The 15,482-nt window shown below is 31.6% G+C and overlaps 2 protein-coding genes across 2 annotated transcripts in view; both read left to right on the top strand.

Annotated features, from left to right (window-relative positions):
* LOC108470587 (ultraviolet-B receptor UVR8-like) overlaps nt 1–14,078 on the top strand; it is an 87,189-nt gene extending 73,111 nt beyond the window's left edge. Inside the window, exons 2-12 of the mRNA XM_017771941.2 lie at nt 7,807–7,849; nt 7,942–8,086; nt 9,156–9,266; nt 9,401–9,461; nt 9,778–9,896; nt 11,121–11,206; nt 11,371–11,572; nt 12,003–12,056; nt 12,349–12,462; nt 12,693–12,749; nt 13,749–14,078. Of these exons, the coding sequence (XP_017627430.1) occupies nt 7,824–7,849; nt 7,942–8,086; nt 9,156–9,266; nt 9,401–9,461; nt 9,778–9,896; nt 11,121–11,206; nt 11,371–11,572; nt 12,003–12,056; nt 12,349–12,462; nt 12,693–12,749; nt 13,749–13,952 (1,179 nt within the window). The 5' untranslated portion in view covers nt 7,807–7,823 and the 3' untranslated portion in view covers nt 13,953–14,078. The remainder of the gene's footprint in view (nt 1–7,806; nt 7,850–7,941; nt 8,087–9,155; nt 9,267–9,400; nt 9,462–9,777; nt 9,897–11,120; nt 11,207–11,370; nt 11,573–12,002; nt 12,057–12,348; nt 12,463–12,692; nt 12,750–13,748) is intronic.
* Nucleotides 1,173–6,023, top strand: LOC108473088 (RHOMBOID-like protein 9, chloroplastic). The gene is made up of 7 exons (XM_017774650.2): nt 1,173–1,345; nt 2,166–2,520; nt 2,817–3,012; nt 3,319–3,484; nt 4,159–4,329; nt 5,348–5,502; nt 5,605–6,023. The coding sequence occupies exons 2-7, from the start codon at nt 2,172–2,174 to the stop codon at nt 5,834–5,836; spliced, it is 1,269 nt and encodes a 422-aa protein (XP_017630139.1). The 5' UTR covers nt 1,173–1,345; nt 2,166–2,171; the 3' UTR covers nt 5,837–6,023.
* Nucleotides 14,079–15,482: the final 1,404 nt, after the last annotated feature.

Here is a 15,482-nt window from a genome sequence, read left to right on the forward strand (position 1 = left end):
TTTATCATAAAATTTAAACTATATTATTTTTCGGTATCTGATTTTCTTATTCCATTGTAGTACTTGAATTATTATTTTATTATATTTTTTGCCTCTAAAATTAACGGTATTAAAAAAAAAACCTCAAACAAACAAAATGCATGTGGCTGTTGACTGATGACATGTTTTCATATTGATATCTGATTTTCTTATTCCATTTTAGCACTTGAATTATTATTCTATTATACTTTTTTGCCCCTAAAATTAACGGTATTAAAAAAAAACCTCAACCAAACAAAATGCATGTGGCTGTTGACTTATGACATGTACATTGATCAAAGTTGACTTTTTGTTGACCATTTATTAAATTATTAAAAAATATGTTTTTAAAAAGTTTAAAAATTTAAAAATATTAAAAAGTTGCTTAGAGATTAAATGAACAACAATTTAATCTTCAATTCCGAGTAAAATTATTTAAGGGTTAATAAAGCAATAAAGATGATTACGCAATTAATTTTGTAGGTCTCAAAACAGTTTTAGGGGAAGATTCTTTAAATGAAGATGACGAAGATTTCACATATTTAAAAATTATTGAATTGTGGAATTTGAAAACTAAACCAAGTTGATTTTGAGACACAGAGGATTCTTGAAAAAAGAGAGAATTTTTGAATTCACTGTTAAGGCGAGTACTGTAAACCAACAATTTAAGAACCCAAATGATGTGAAGTAGACGATGATTTCACTTTGTTCTTCCCTGCTTTTACCATTAGCCCAAATTTAAATAATATTAAAAACTTACAAACTAAAAAAATCAAAACTTTTTGCTTTCACAAACGATAAAATTGAACATTTACTAAATTCCCTATGGGGTTTAATGGATTCTTTTTAGTTTTATTTTTTATTCTGTTTTGCCTTCAAAAAGGAAAAATAAATATTTCTAAAAATAAAAAAATCTAAGCCTGCCATCACTGTACAATCAGTATTTGATGATCTTTGACTAAACAGGAAATGTGTTAACAACCATAAAAGGCAATGGTGGGGGTCCACGCAAATCTTGGTTCGGGGCGTTGCGGCGAATCCCATACAATACAGATTGCATTACTTCCCACATGGCGGATTACAATTGGACAAACAACGATAACTCAAGCTTTAATAGATTCCCACTACCATATCGCTTCCTTCCTATAACCTTTTTTCATTTTCAAAAGAGCAAACCCTTACCACAAATGTCGGGTTATCAAATAAGCCCTTTTTATTTATGAACCTCCATTAATGGAAAACACACCATCAATGTCTGCAAATTATCATCTCTTTCCTTAAACACACCGTCTTTGTTAAGCTCTTCTTCATCTTCTTCAAAACAGGGGTACTTAATTTAATTTCTCACGTTTTACAATATTGTTTTTACTTTTATGGCTACTATATATATGGGATATATATGTATATGTACTTATATATATATTCTGTTATCTCTTCTCTTTCTTCCACTGTATTTGTAGTAAAAAACCCAAAAGTTAAAAAAGATACATTTGGCATGCTTTGCAAGACATTTGAAGTTTTTTAAATGTTTATCATGTTAAATTTAAGCATATGTTTCATAATGTAAGAGCCATGTTCTTTTGTTTTTAAAGTGAATCATGAAAGTTCACCAAGTGTTTAACGTTATTGTGAAAAAAAGCATAAGATGAAAGTTTGAACTTTGTGTTCTGTCAATGTTGTAGAAGTTGAAAACTACGATAAAGAAAATGCTGTGTTGGGTTTGTTTTAAAGAAACTAAAAGGTTTGGGGGTTTCTCCAAATGTCGAAAAGATAGGAGTTTTTATTGTATATATATGATGAAATCGTGACGGTTTCATTAGTTTAATGCAAGCTTCATACTCTTGAATTTTCATTTACTCGACTTTGGCAGTTTTGCATTGATTAGTCATGTTATTTTAATTTGAAACGTATTTGATATTTACAAGACTATCTTTTATATCAATATTCGATTACATGTCCAAAACAAGCATTTAAGTTTGAAAATGACTCCTCATCTTTTTCCTTATTCTGAAAGCTATCTTATTGTAAAGCATAGTTAAAACCAAAAACTATGTTGGTTAGACTCGAGCGTAAGTCTTGGGTCCAACATGGGTCCAATATGAGTATGTTCATTTTCTAAGTTTCTTTCAATTACTGATGGCTTGTAGGTCCCCATGGCTGTGATTCCATTACGTTTCAAATTGCCATATAAAGATCAAAATTGTGACTGCAAATGCAATGGTTGGCAATCGCGTCAAGCTGAGATTGGGAACAAAAATGGAGGTTTTAATGGACATCAATGGCGTCTTTGGACATTCACTAGTGTTCATCCAAGACCCTTCTCCATGAAAGCATTGCCCAAAGAAAATTCACAGCTGATCTCTTTGGATTCTTATTTTCGAAAGTTGCAAGAAGATTCAAAAAAGGGTTCTTCCATGGTGTTGGTTGATAGAAGTGTAGAAAGTAGCATAAAGAAGGGGCTGCTGGAATCTCTGGAAGCTTATCTTGGTAAACTTGATGAAGGTAATGTAATATGCCAAATACTTTTATTCTTACGGTCCCTATTTCATCTTATGAGCACACACGATCATGACATGGCAAAGTACATGTTGGATATGCAAGGACTTGTCCGGATATGGCTAGACACTTTGTTTTGCTGGCTTTTTGTTGTTTTCTTACTGATCCAATCGGTTTTTAGTCAGTTGATGAAAAACAAAGCGATTTAATGATATATATATCAGACCATACAAGCCACCGTTTTTTGGTTTCTGGTGTCCACTGTCCAGTCTAACACCGAGTTTCTTTTATTCTTTGTTCAGATTCAAATTCTAAAATCGAAGAGAAAATCCCTGAAGACGACCAAACCGTACTTCCATTTTCTGTCGGCGAAGATGCGATAGATGAAAAAGCAAAATTCAGAAGCGATATAGGCTTCAGGCTAAGGGATGTTAACAGTGTCTCAAAGAAGTCTGAAGCCTTGCAATACTCTGATGAAGCCTCTCATCTCTACTTAGTGTAAATCACTACCCCTTTAATTTTGTATTTATTGCATTTTGACATGATAGGAAAACACAACACCGAATGATATTTCTAATCGTGTTTCCTGTCATAATTGTGTCAACACATTCATGGCACCACAAATCTCGTGTCATAAAGGTGTAAAGCACACATAACACACTTAAGGCATGATTAGTTAGTGCAAATGAATGCCTTTCGGGTTTTGCTTCATTACTTCTCTTGATATATATAGTTGTTAGTTTGTCAGGTCATAACTGAAGGTAGAATTCATGGTCTAATATAATCCTTTTATTCTAAATGTAGAAGCATAGTGGCATCCATAAACATTGCTGTTTTTATATTTGAGATAGCCACTCCAGTTAAAGTCTCAGAGTTGCAGCTATTTTCCATCCCTTCATTATATGGAGCCAAAATAAATGATCTCATTCTGGTTGGAGAATGGTGGAGGCTTGTCACACCAATGTTTCTGGTACAGGATTAAAACAATTGGGTTCGTCTTCGTGTTCTTTTTTCCGTTCTTTTTTTCTTTTTGCATGATTTCATATATTATTTGAAAGAAACTCAAACAAAATCGTACATGCTTGAATTCGGTTACTAACATAATGCTGCACTTATAGAGCTGGCTTACAACACAGCTTGGCAAAGGTTTCAGGAGGCATAGATCTATGTAACTCGAACTTGAGTACAAGTGTCAGATAGATGTATGTATTCAACATAGATTTGATCAGGTTTTTCTAAGCTTTTCTGCGAAGGATCTTTGGAGATCATATCTCCATATTCGTATGCCGAACACTAGTATCAAATACCAACACTTCAAATAGAAAAATAGGCGTAGATGGGCGTAACTTACTGCCAAAGTAGCTTTGCTTAGCTTGTAGGAGTACAACTTGCAAGAAAAGCACAATATGCATGGTAATTAGGATTAAGTAGCCTGTGTGTGTAGGTGGGGGTTTTTTTTTTTTTTGTGGCCGGGGGAGGTTAAAGACTTGTATATATAATTTTAACGTTTGCTTAGATCTTCCTCTTCATTGTCTCTCCACTTACTTGCAATGTTTCTCTCTTTTTTTCTTTTTTTAATTCCCGTTTTAGTTACCATAAAATTAACAACATATGAATTGATTAATGGTTGAATTGGTGATGCAGCATTCCGGAGTTCTTCATGTATCTCTTGGCTGTTGGGCGCTTCTTTCTTTCGGGCCTCAAGTTTGCAGATATTACGGATCCTTTACGTTTTTCTTAATATATTTGCTCGGCGGCTTCACCGGAAACTTGATAAGCTTTCTTCATACGCCCCAGCCAACAGTTGGTGGAACGGTGAGTTACTTTTTCTAGATCTAGCAATATCAGACATGACACAATTACAACATGAGTTCAGTCACTTCGGTTCAAAATTTGATTATATTGACTTTTAACTTTTAAAATTGATAAACAATCTTAAGTCAGTTTAAGTGGTTTAATTGGTTTTATTTATTTGAAAATTAAATTATTTACATTAATATTAATATTAATATTAATATTAACATAAGATATTTAACTTTTAAAATTGATAAACAATCTTAAGTCAGTTTAAATGGTTTAATTGGTTTTATTTATTTGAAAATTAAATTATTTACATTAATATTAATATTAACATAATATAATATAATATTATTTTTATACTACTTATAAAGTCATTGATTTAATAGATACCATGATTTAACAAATATCAAATCAATTAAAACAAATTTTATTATAAGAGTATTTATATATTTAAATAAAATAACTTAAATTACAATTTTAAAAGAAATCCTAAAATGCATGAACGGTTAAATTGAGAGTTTTAAAATGTTTGATGTGCGGATTCTTGAGATTGATTTTATATATTTTTTTATATAAATTTTACAACATAATTTAGCAATATAAATGATTTTCAAATTATTATATAAATTTATATTTTATATTGTATAAATTATATTTTAAAATAAAATAGTTAGTTACTTCAATATATTTGGTCATCAATTCTAAAATTCGATAATTGAATAAGCTAAACTAAACTAAATTAATAAACTGATTTCAAAAACTAAGTATTGATTTAACTAAATGTGTTCGTTTAAATTGATTTAAACTGATTAATGTTATCCCTAATGAATACACGGATTTAACAGGTGTAAATATTGAGTATAGGTATGTGTTTTAAACAAGTATGATCGGATTTTTTTATGTATCTTTAAGAATCTTTAAAAGTCATATCTTTATACATAAGTGCGAAATACAGATATTTAAAGAGAACAGAAGTAGACACATATCTGTAGAAATTGTATAAATGTAACGTTTAGTGCGAAACTAAATGCAGGGACCAGTATTTGCGTTGATTAGTGCATGGCTGATTTATCAAATACAAAATAAAGGTGTAATTGCAAAGGATGCTTCAGAGAGAATGTTCCAAAAGGCAATACTAATGACAGCTCTTAGCTGCATATTAAGCAATTTCGGTCCCATTGATGACTGGTGAGATATATGCTCACTTTTATATTGTTTTTGACATAATCACCGCCGGTTACTTAGAACAGAATTTCCCAAAATTCATCCATTGGGAAATTATATATGCAGGACACATTTGGGAGCAGCGTTTAGTGGTATAGCATATGGTTTTGTCATATGCCCTACGCTACAAGTGGATGATACATCTTCAAGAACTGGTCGAGAAGAACAAATCAGACTTGTTGGACGATTTGCCGATCCTTGCAAATCACTCCTTGTCTTCGCTATTTTCATTCTTGCTTTCGCCTCTCTACTTTTCTTTGTAGAACCTCCCATCAACACCACTATATACGGATTTTAGCTTAGTTGGATCATATAGTTATCTTAAAAGGTGACATTCGGCGACTGTATCTGCAATTCTTCTTCTTTCCCCAGCCTCTTTTGTACCAAAAGAAAAGAAAAATCTATTGTTACTTTGCTCACAATAATCATGTACAGTGGTAGCATCTATAAGAAAATAATAAAGATATTGCATGTATTGGAATAAAGTGTTGTTTTTGGTATTTATATTCGATGCATATCAGGATATCAAGATCTGAGTGCAGGAAATTTTAGAATTTACCGAGTATAAATAGATTAGTTAGCCTGTATATTGCAAAAGTTTTGATTTAATCTTTGTATTTTAATTTGATCAATTTTAATTTTATAATTTTTGAATTTGTTATTTTTGGTCTTTGTATTTTTATTAAAAAGTAAAAAAACTCTAAGCGTAAAAAAAGAAAAGTCAATTAAGTCCTTATAAAAAAGTGCACCCAATTGATCTTTAAATGACCCAAGTGATTCAAAAATAATTAATTAACCCTTTTGTATTGTTAGTTATTTAATTTGATTGTTAATTATATTAACGTGATTGATAGAAGCTACTAGAAACTGTTATGTGATAGTATGAATTTACACCGTCACAATTTTGTAACGTGAAAATATGAGTTGAGAAAATATTTCAGCAACTCAAATCTCAAGAATTATAAAGGGGTCTTGATACCTTATTAAAAAGTAGTTGTTTTAGCTATTACAGGGCTAGGTCTTAGTGCATTGACATCCAAATAGTTTAACAATGAAATTTATTTTAAATATTATTATTCATATGTTTCCAACTTCAAAACTAACAAATAACTCAATAATTTAAGTGGAGTAAAGATCAAAATAAATATAAATGACAAGCACTCGCATGTGGTGCACTTCGAAATTCAAATGAACAATGGATTGTTGGCTTTAGTAGGAACCTAAAGGGCCTGCAGAAGTACTTGAGTTATGGGCATGCTATGATGGACTCCAGTATTGTATAAAGGACATAGGAAAGTTGTCGTTGATTCCGATGGTAGCACTGTTGCCCACATGCTTAGTTTAAATGTTTAGCATTATTGTTAAAAATATTTTAAGAAATAAAATATTAATTTTAAATATATTATTATAAAGTGACAAATATATATTTAAATAATATTTAAATTAATTAATATTATTATATTTTAGTAAGAATATAAAAAATTATTATAACTTCTTGTTAATATTTTAATATATAAAATATAAATTTTAAATATTTTAAGCAATAAATATTAATTATTTATAAAATTTAATTAGAATATATAAACTATATTTTAAATATTTAAATATAACTATTAAATATTTGTCATTAGTATTTTAAAAAATATTTTTTTATTTTTAATTAATGATTTTAACATATTTGTAATTAAGTACCAAGAAAAAAAAGAGAAAGTACTATGTTATTGGAGGGGTGAAAAAGTAATTAACCATTAAAAGTGTTTCTGGGAGAAGAAAAGCTAAAAATTTTAGCTTCTTCTTTTCAGAAGTACTTTTCAAAAATACTTTTAAAAAATTAAAAATTTCAACCAAAAGTAACTTGTTCTGCACAACTTTTTAAGCCAGAAATACTTTTAAAAAACAATACAGAACTGACCTTAAGACACGAAATATCATCATTAGACATATATCGTGAAACGAGCTTAATAACGAACAATATGATCAACTACTACAATGAAATACGAAGGATTACTAAAGAATTTAAAAGCCTTTTTTTTTTTCTTAGAAAAGAACTAATTTAATGTAATGAGAAAAAAAATAAAAAAAGCTGCAAAGGTGAACTTTTTGTTTGCACTAAATGCACGTGTTAGAATCGAATTGGCATAAATGATAAACCCCAACTAGCTTGCAATTGCAAGAGGCACTTCAAACCCAACCTTTTGTTTTTTTCTCATAAAACCTCCCCGCTACTGATTTCTCTATATATTCTAATGTTCTCCCATTTTTTCAGCCGTCTTTAACACTTTTCAATGGCTTCCTCTTCTGTTATTGCTTGGTTTCAACTCTCAATCTTTTCATTCTTTTAACTTACTATCAAATTATTCACTTATTTGCTCCTCATTCTCTGTTTTCTTCTTGTAATCTCAGGGGCTCAGGTGAAGATGGTCAATTGGGTATCGGAAACAATGAAGAAAGAGAATGGGTTTGCGTTGTTCAAGCTCTTGAGCCTCACAATGTTCGCTCCGTCGTCGCTGGCAGCCGTAATTCTCTCGCTATTTGTGATGATGGCAAGGTCTCTACCGCCACTCCCCCTTTCTGCTTTTATATATGTTTATATATTCATTCTTCTTAGTGTTTTTGAAGTGGGTATTGTTTACTCAGTCCTTAATTCCATTTGGTTAAATCTGTGTTTGTAACGAGCATCGGCTGATCTTCAACTGTTCCAACTTGGGGTATCGGGATTTTGATTGATCAGCTGTTGCTTTTGCTTCTTGCCTTCATTCACCTTTTTTTTTCTCGATATTGCTTCGAACAACAAAGAATTTACCGATGGAAAAGGTGGTGAAGAGCTTGGTTTCAAATATTGTGAATGGAGAAAGTAGAGACTCGAGAAGCTTTTCTGCTGTTTGACCTGGCTCGATTTCAAAATAGTCGGGTCCAATGGGTCCACCGGATACTGAGGTCTCAAACACACACACACAAAAAGAACAAAAATGAATGGATGAATAGAATACATTTGTTTTCTACAAAAATTATTTACTTTATGTGTGTTGGTTGTTATCTATGTTATTTGGACTTTGATATGAGTCTTGAAGGTATTTGTTTGACATGGTATGTTCATTCTTTTTTCCGAAATATATTTGGATAATTAAAAGTAAAATGGTGATTTTATTTGGAAAATAAATTAGGTTCCTTTACGAATGTACAAAATAGTTATGTTATGTTATGCTTATGTTGAATTTTAGTTAGTATTTTGTCTTCCCATTTGGCTTTTTCCTGTTAGCAACTTATGAGGAAGCAAACAGCATGAAAAGGAACAGTCAAATAGAGTTCTAATGCTTAACTATGTCGTGTATATATATATATATTGGAATGCAATTTTCCTTTGCATTTTGAAGCAAAAACCAAACAGTTCCATTGTTTCTCAAATTTCATTTGTTGCTGAGTGTTTTGAAACAGATCTTGGTTGAAATTGAAGTATTTTTCTCTGGCAACCAGAGATTAGTTGATTTCTTGGTGTTGTGAAATATGAATATGATTCTTAATAAATTGGCAAATGCGCATTTCCCTTCCTCTTGTATACTTGGAGTTTAAATATATGAAGCTTGATTTATTTCTTGGTGTTCTCTGTTGAACTTCAGTTGTTTACTTGGGGATGGAACCAGAGAGGAACCCTGGGGCACCCTCCCGAGACCAAAACTGAGAATATTCCAAGTCAGGTTAAGGCTCTTGCTAATGTTAAAATTGTTCAGGTAATTTTATTTCCCTATCATATTGTTGCTCTTGCATGTTAAAATTTTCAAATAGTAATATGGAGTTTTAATTTTATTTCCATCACATATAGTTTCCCTTGCATGTTAAATTGTTATTTCTCTATTTATTTTAGGCAGCTATTGGTGGGTGGCATTGTTTGGCTGTTGATGATGAAGGCAGAGCTTATGCCTGGGGTAAGCTATTAGTTTTATATATATATATATATACACACACACACATACAGACATGTATGTATATTTGTTGCTAGAGAACTCAAAAGGATCACACTGGATAAATATCCTATGTTTTTTTAAAGGAGTAGCTTAGTGTGCTATTCGATCAACAAGTTTGTTGTGGAATGTAAATTTCTTTGTCATTGGGTGGATGAGAGAAGGTTGATTAGTCGGCTTTATGGCTTTGGTGAGATTGGGTTTAATAATTCATTGTGATTAATGCAGCGAGTGAAGTGTGTGTTCAATGAATGTAATCATGTGAAGTGTGTTTGCTCAGGTGGGAATGAGTATGGGCAGTGTGGTGAAGAGCCTGAGCGGAAAGATGATACTGGTAGGCCTTTGAGAAGGGACATTGTGATTCCTCAGCGCTGTGCGCCAAAGCTTGTAGTTCGCCAGGTAGTTTATTTGAATTTATGACTGTACTTTCGGTTGAAGTTGAACCAGATTGCATGAATCTTCTTGCCTTGTTTCTTAATAACCTGTTTGAATATGCTTAAGGCACACTTTTAGGGGCATAAATTATCTTAACAATTGACTTCATTTGTCCTATTTGAAGCTATCATAGAAGGTTTTTTGAAGCCCAAATTTTAAAGATGAACTCTAATTATCATGTTCAATTCAAGACCTTGTTGGCAAAGCATTTTTAACCTTGATGCTTGTACCATATGTTACTTTGACTCTTCATTTTGCTTGGAGTACTTATATTTGACACCCATGTTCCATACATATTTGGACAGGGTTATGAGGATATGAGCATCAAAAGACCCTCCAAATATATAAAAGTTTTGGAAAAAAGACTTGCACACATTCGCATCGGAAACACTTAGACCTAAGTCTGAGTAACATAACTTTTTCCAGCAGAATAACCAGAAAAGGAAAAAAGAGGTTCGACGACTTTACGGGGTAAAACATTTTCAAACAATATGGATATAACAACCACCTACCCGTTTTTTTATTACATAATTTTACTATGTGGTAATTAATGTTATCCTGGCACTAGTTATTTTCTTTAAATAAAAGTTAATAAGGGAAAGTAGGGGGAAAAAAGAACTAAAGAGTGGAAATGCTTGAAAATGTCTCCTTTGGTTCTCTCATCTCCCTTAATCCTCCCTTAATTTTTGTTGCATGTAATCTATCTATTGGTTCTTGATACCTATGTTGCTTGGACTTTTTATTTTTCTTGAATTACCGTGTCTAACACATGGATATGGGGATTTAACCTCCTAGAGTCCTCCAAGATACATACTCGTATTTGACACTCGTATCCAAGTCCAAGTAATATGGCTTGATACAGGTAGAGCATATAAATCTTAACTGTACTTATTTTTTCTCACATGACAACTAGCTTTTCTTTTTTTATTCATTCCTATAATGCTTATATGAGGTTCAGATCTTTCAGTGTGCCTAAGCAAGTCTTCTGGTCCTGTTTTGTGAATACCTATTTCAGTAAACGACGGGTTCATTTTGAACAGCATTTCTCTGTTTGCATTATTATTAGCATATTTTTCATATGGTGTAGATTCATTTCTCTTACATCAGCTGTCTTTGTACATGATGCTTGTTTTCGCTGCTGGAGCTTAACCTAAATTTGTGTTTAATATCCGGTGATTTATATTTTAGGTAGCTGCTGGGGGTACTCATTCTGTAGTGCTGACACGTGAAGGATATGTTTGGACCTGGGGTCAACCTTGGCCACCCGGAGACATGTATTTTACCTTTGATTCAAGTTTTTTTAGTTTTCTTTAGTGCTAGGGGTTTTCCAACCCATGTGATCATATTCGAGGAGTGCAGTTAAATCATCTTGATATCTTTCTGCAAATTCATAGCATATGTTATAACATTAATGCAAAATTTCGTTGCCCTTTCTCAGAAAACAAATATCTGTTCCTGTGAGAGTACAAGGTCTCGAAAATGTGAGGCTTATCACAGTGGGAGCATTTCATAATTTGGCTCTCCAGGAGGATGGGACTTTATGGGCATGGGGTAATAACGAATACGGACAACTTGGAACTGGGGACACTCAGCCAAGATCACAACCTATACCTGTCCAAGGATTATCTGGTCTCACTTTGGTATGCATTACCTTGTTAAGTTTCCTACTATCATCGTATTTATCTAGTTGTTGGCAAATTGAATTTAGAAAACTCAGTTCCATCGATGGTTGGAATGGTTGGAAGTATAGGTCACAAGGATTTGATGAAGGTGTATCTACTAAGTAATGGTAGATCTCTGAAATCTTAACTATTGCTCTTAGGTTTAATAGGTTATAAATATACCCTCAGTCTCTTATGTTTATCTTGTTACGAACTTCAGTAATCAGATAAAATTAATAATAGTGACTGTTCTTGCTTTTGTTTCTTCATTCGTTCTTCATTTTAAAGTTCTGTTGTTGAGTGCTTCTAAAGTTTTATCCATAACTTTATCCTTTCTTCTTTGCTAGCTTTGGTCGTGTGTAATGTTTATTGATAGTCTGATAGGTCTTTTATTTGTCTGCACGTTTAGGTTGATATTGCTGCTGGTGGATGGCATTCCACTGCATTGACTGATGATGGAGAGGTATTTATCCATTTTTCTTTGGAGAAAACGAACAAAGCACGTCTAGTGTGATCAAGAGATTTTATCATGTTTTGACTTTCATGAATTCTAGAAGAAATTCTACTTATTCGGAACATTGCTGCCAAGCCTCTTTTGGCTAATTAATGATGGAGAAAATAAGTCAGCTTTATGGATACAGCCATTTTGTTATTTCTATTATTTTTCTGAAGTAACAAGCATAAATGCCTTTCAGCTTTGGAGCATGTAAAATTTCGCCTGAAATGCAATATTTCTGTTATGTCTTTTATTTTAGGTGTATGGTTGGGGAAGAGGAGAACATGGGAGGCTCGGGTTCGGAGATAACGATAAGAGCAGTAAAATGGTGCCACAAAGGGTTCAACTTTTAGCTGGGGAAGATATTGTTCAGGTATTGCACTTCATCTTTCTCTGCAGCCACTTCAAATTCTAGCATTTGTTTCAGCTTGATCGGTTAGGGAGTATAAAAGATATACATGTAATTAAGTTAAAAATATGATGATGAAGAAGCTTAAATGCATTTTTTTGTTATAAATACAATTCGATACATGGAATACTAGACACCTCTACCCTACTCATTTCTTACTGTGGCTTGTGGTTAAAACGTGTATTTTAATCCAGGTATCTTGTGGTGGAACACATTCGGTTGCATTGACACGTGATGGGCGCATGTTTTCGGTAAAATACTTAACACATCTTATTCAGTTGCTTTGCCTGCTAAATTCAATGGATGGAGTATGATCCCTTAACCTGAGTAAACAAATTAAGCATATCAAACTTTATCTCAGTGGCTAGTCTTCTTCCGAATTTGAGTTTGCTCTTATATGTTTTCATAGTCTTCATAATGGAATCTTTTATCAATCCATCATTTCATTTTTTGGGCAAATATCACCTTTGCTTGGAATCTGCCGCTCACCGTCCTCCCTCTAGTCTTCATCCATTCTTGGTTTATCTTCAGTTTGCTTTTCTCTAATGCACATAAACCAAGATAATGAATTAAGGCTGGATGTATAACTGACAACTTTAGTTGGATGTGTATTGGAATTTTGGTTTCTTGATGCGGGTTTCGTCCTTGAGACTGCTTGAGCATCATCTACCAACTTAAAAACCCTAGGGTTTATTCAGAGGTTGATAATGTCAGACAAGTATTCATATCCAACACTCACATCTAAGTAACTTGGGTAAAAACATTGATAAATTTCAAAGAAAATGACTCAAGCAACAGATAACAGGATCAATATACATGCATTCTTAGTGTTCCCGTAATTTTTATGTGTTCTAAATAAATACGCAACCAATATACGACTGAAGATTCTCTCCTCTGTACTTGTGTGCCTGTTGCCTAGATTCGGTGATTCGTGTATTCGTGTTGTGTTAGTGTATTTTCTTGTGTTATAATCATGTTTAAGGTGTTCTATATTTATTTAACTTTTGGCATCTTAATAATTTGCTTTAGATAGATTTAGATATGCTCATGTATTCATGTCATGTTTGTATTTCCTTTTTGTATGGTATCGTGTTTTAGTTATTTTTTTCCATGTTGTGTAATCATATGGTGTCGCCTTACCCATGCCATAGCTTTGACATATACGCAGAGATGATTTATCCACCTATTTCATCATTGTATATTACAGTTTAAAACATTAATCATGCTGACCGTTTTGTATCATGGGGCAGTTTGGACGAGGTGACCATGGACGACTAGGTTATGGGCGGAAGGCAACAACAGGTCAACCCATGGAAGTCCCGATCAATCTGCCAGCTCCAAAAAGTGTTAGCGGTAGTGGTGCTGAAGGATATTGGATCTCTAAACTTGTTGCATGCGGAGGCCGGCATACGCTTGCTATAGTAGAATGGAAGACCGATGAATCTAAGCCATAACTGAAGAATGTAATGTTCTCATATATATAAATATAGAACTTGATGACTGAAGAACAGCAAAACCAGGTTCCATTTAAAAAGCATGATGAGGAATAACTAAATAAATGAACTTACTGTTCACTTAAATGGGATGTTAATCTTTTACTGATAGATTGGATGTTCAGTACTTACTAATAATTTCAACCTTAACAATTTTTAACATTCATTTTTTTTTTTCAAAATTTATCGAACATCATGCACATTCTTTTAATAACTAAACCGGGTAATTGGATTGATTGAATTGATCTGTTTGAAATAAAGGATTGGAATGGTTGATTTGCAAATTTTTTTGAAGTTTATAAAATTGAATTGGATAAATAAGTCGGACCGGTCAAATTGAGGATAGATGATTTAATTGATTTGATTTTTGAGGATAATTGATCTGATTGATTTGATTTTGAAATCTAGGTATGATCTATGCTTCGCTTAAATCATATTAGGATGTTTATAATTAGACTTGTACAAGGGTCAAGTACTTTGGCCCACTCAGACAAGTATTTTTACATCTCAACTCGACCAATTTAGTATTTAATTTAAATAATATTTTTAAAATTAAATATAATTATAAAAATATATAAAATATCAATTAAAAATATAATTTAAATATATTTTAATAATAAAACCAACTTTTCAAATGACTTAATTATTTAGAAATAGATTTGAGTTTAAAAATTTTAAAATTATACCTTGATTATACCCATTAATAACGTGGCGAATAAACTTGGATCTACTGATTGAATTTGCTACTTGAATTTTTATTCCATCCTCGATTCTTTCTAAGCTGTGGAATTCTTTTAGGATATTACAACATGCCATCGCTATGGTTCGAAAATTGAATTAAAATAATATTTATAAATTTATATTAATAAATAAAAATATAATGATTAAAATTTTAAATAATTATATCTAAACTTAACAATTTATATGAAATAATTCATGGGTTAAGATATTAATACAAACATAGGAAAAATAATTAGGCATGACATAAAAATAGCATGAACACAATAAAGATATATCAATATATTAAAATCCATGTAAAATAAATTATTAACATGTAATGTTTTTGTTTAAATTTATAATATTTTATTAATTTTAATTAATCAAACAATAATTTTGTATGCAATCAATGTTAGTCATAGTATCAAAATTACATATGGATTTAGATTTAATGTGTAATATGAGATGTAAATTTTGATTTGTTTCAATTGTACATATAAAATATTAATTTTTATTCAATTATAAATATTTAGAAAAATAAATAAATCCAATTATTCTGGGTAAACAAAATGGTTTGCCTAAATTGATTCTACATCAAATATGTGTTAATGATTTGTAAAAATTGAACTAAAACTAATATTCACGTATCAAATTGAATAATAAACCATAGTTCATGAATAACTTTGATATATGCCCTTTAATTATAATGAATATTTTGTTTTCAATTTATACAAATATTCTTCCTAATTTACCCTAACATTTTAATTTAATGAC

This window comes from Gossypium arboreum, chromosome 11 (assembly GCF_025698485.1).
Source record: "Gossypium arboreum isolate Shixiya-1 chromosome 11, ASM2569848v2, whole genome shotgun sequence".
Taxonomy (NCBI): domain Eukaryota; kingdom Viridiplantae; phylum Streptophyta; class Magnoliopsida; order Malvales; family Malvaceae; genus Gossypium; species Gossypium arboreum.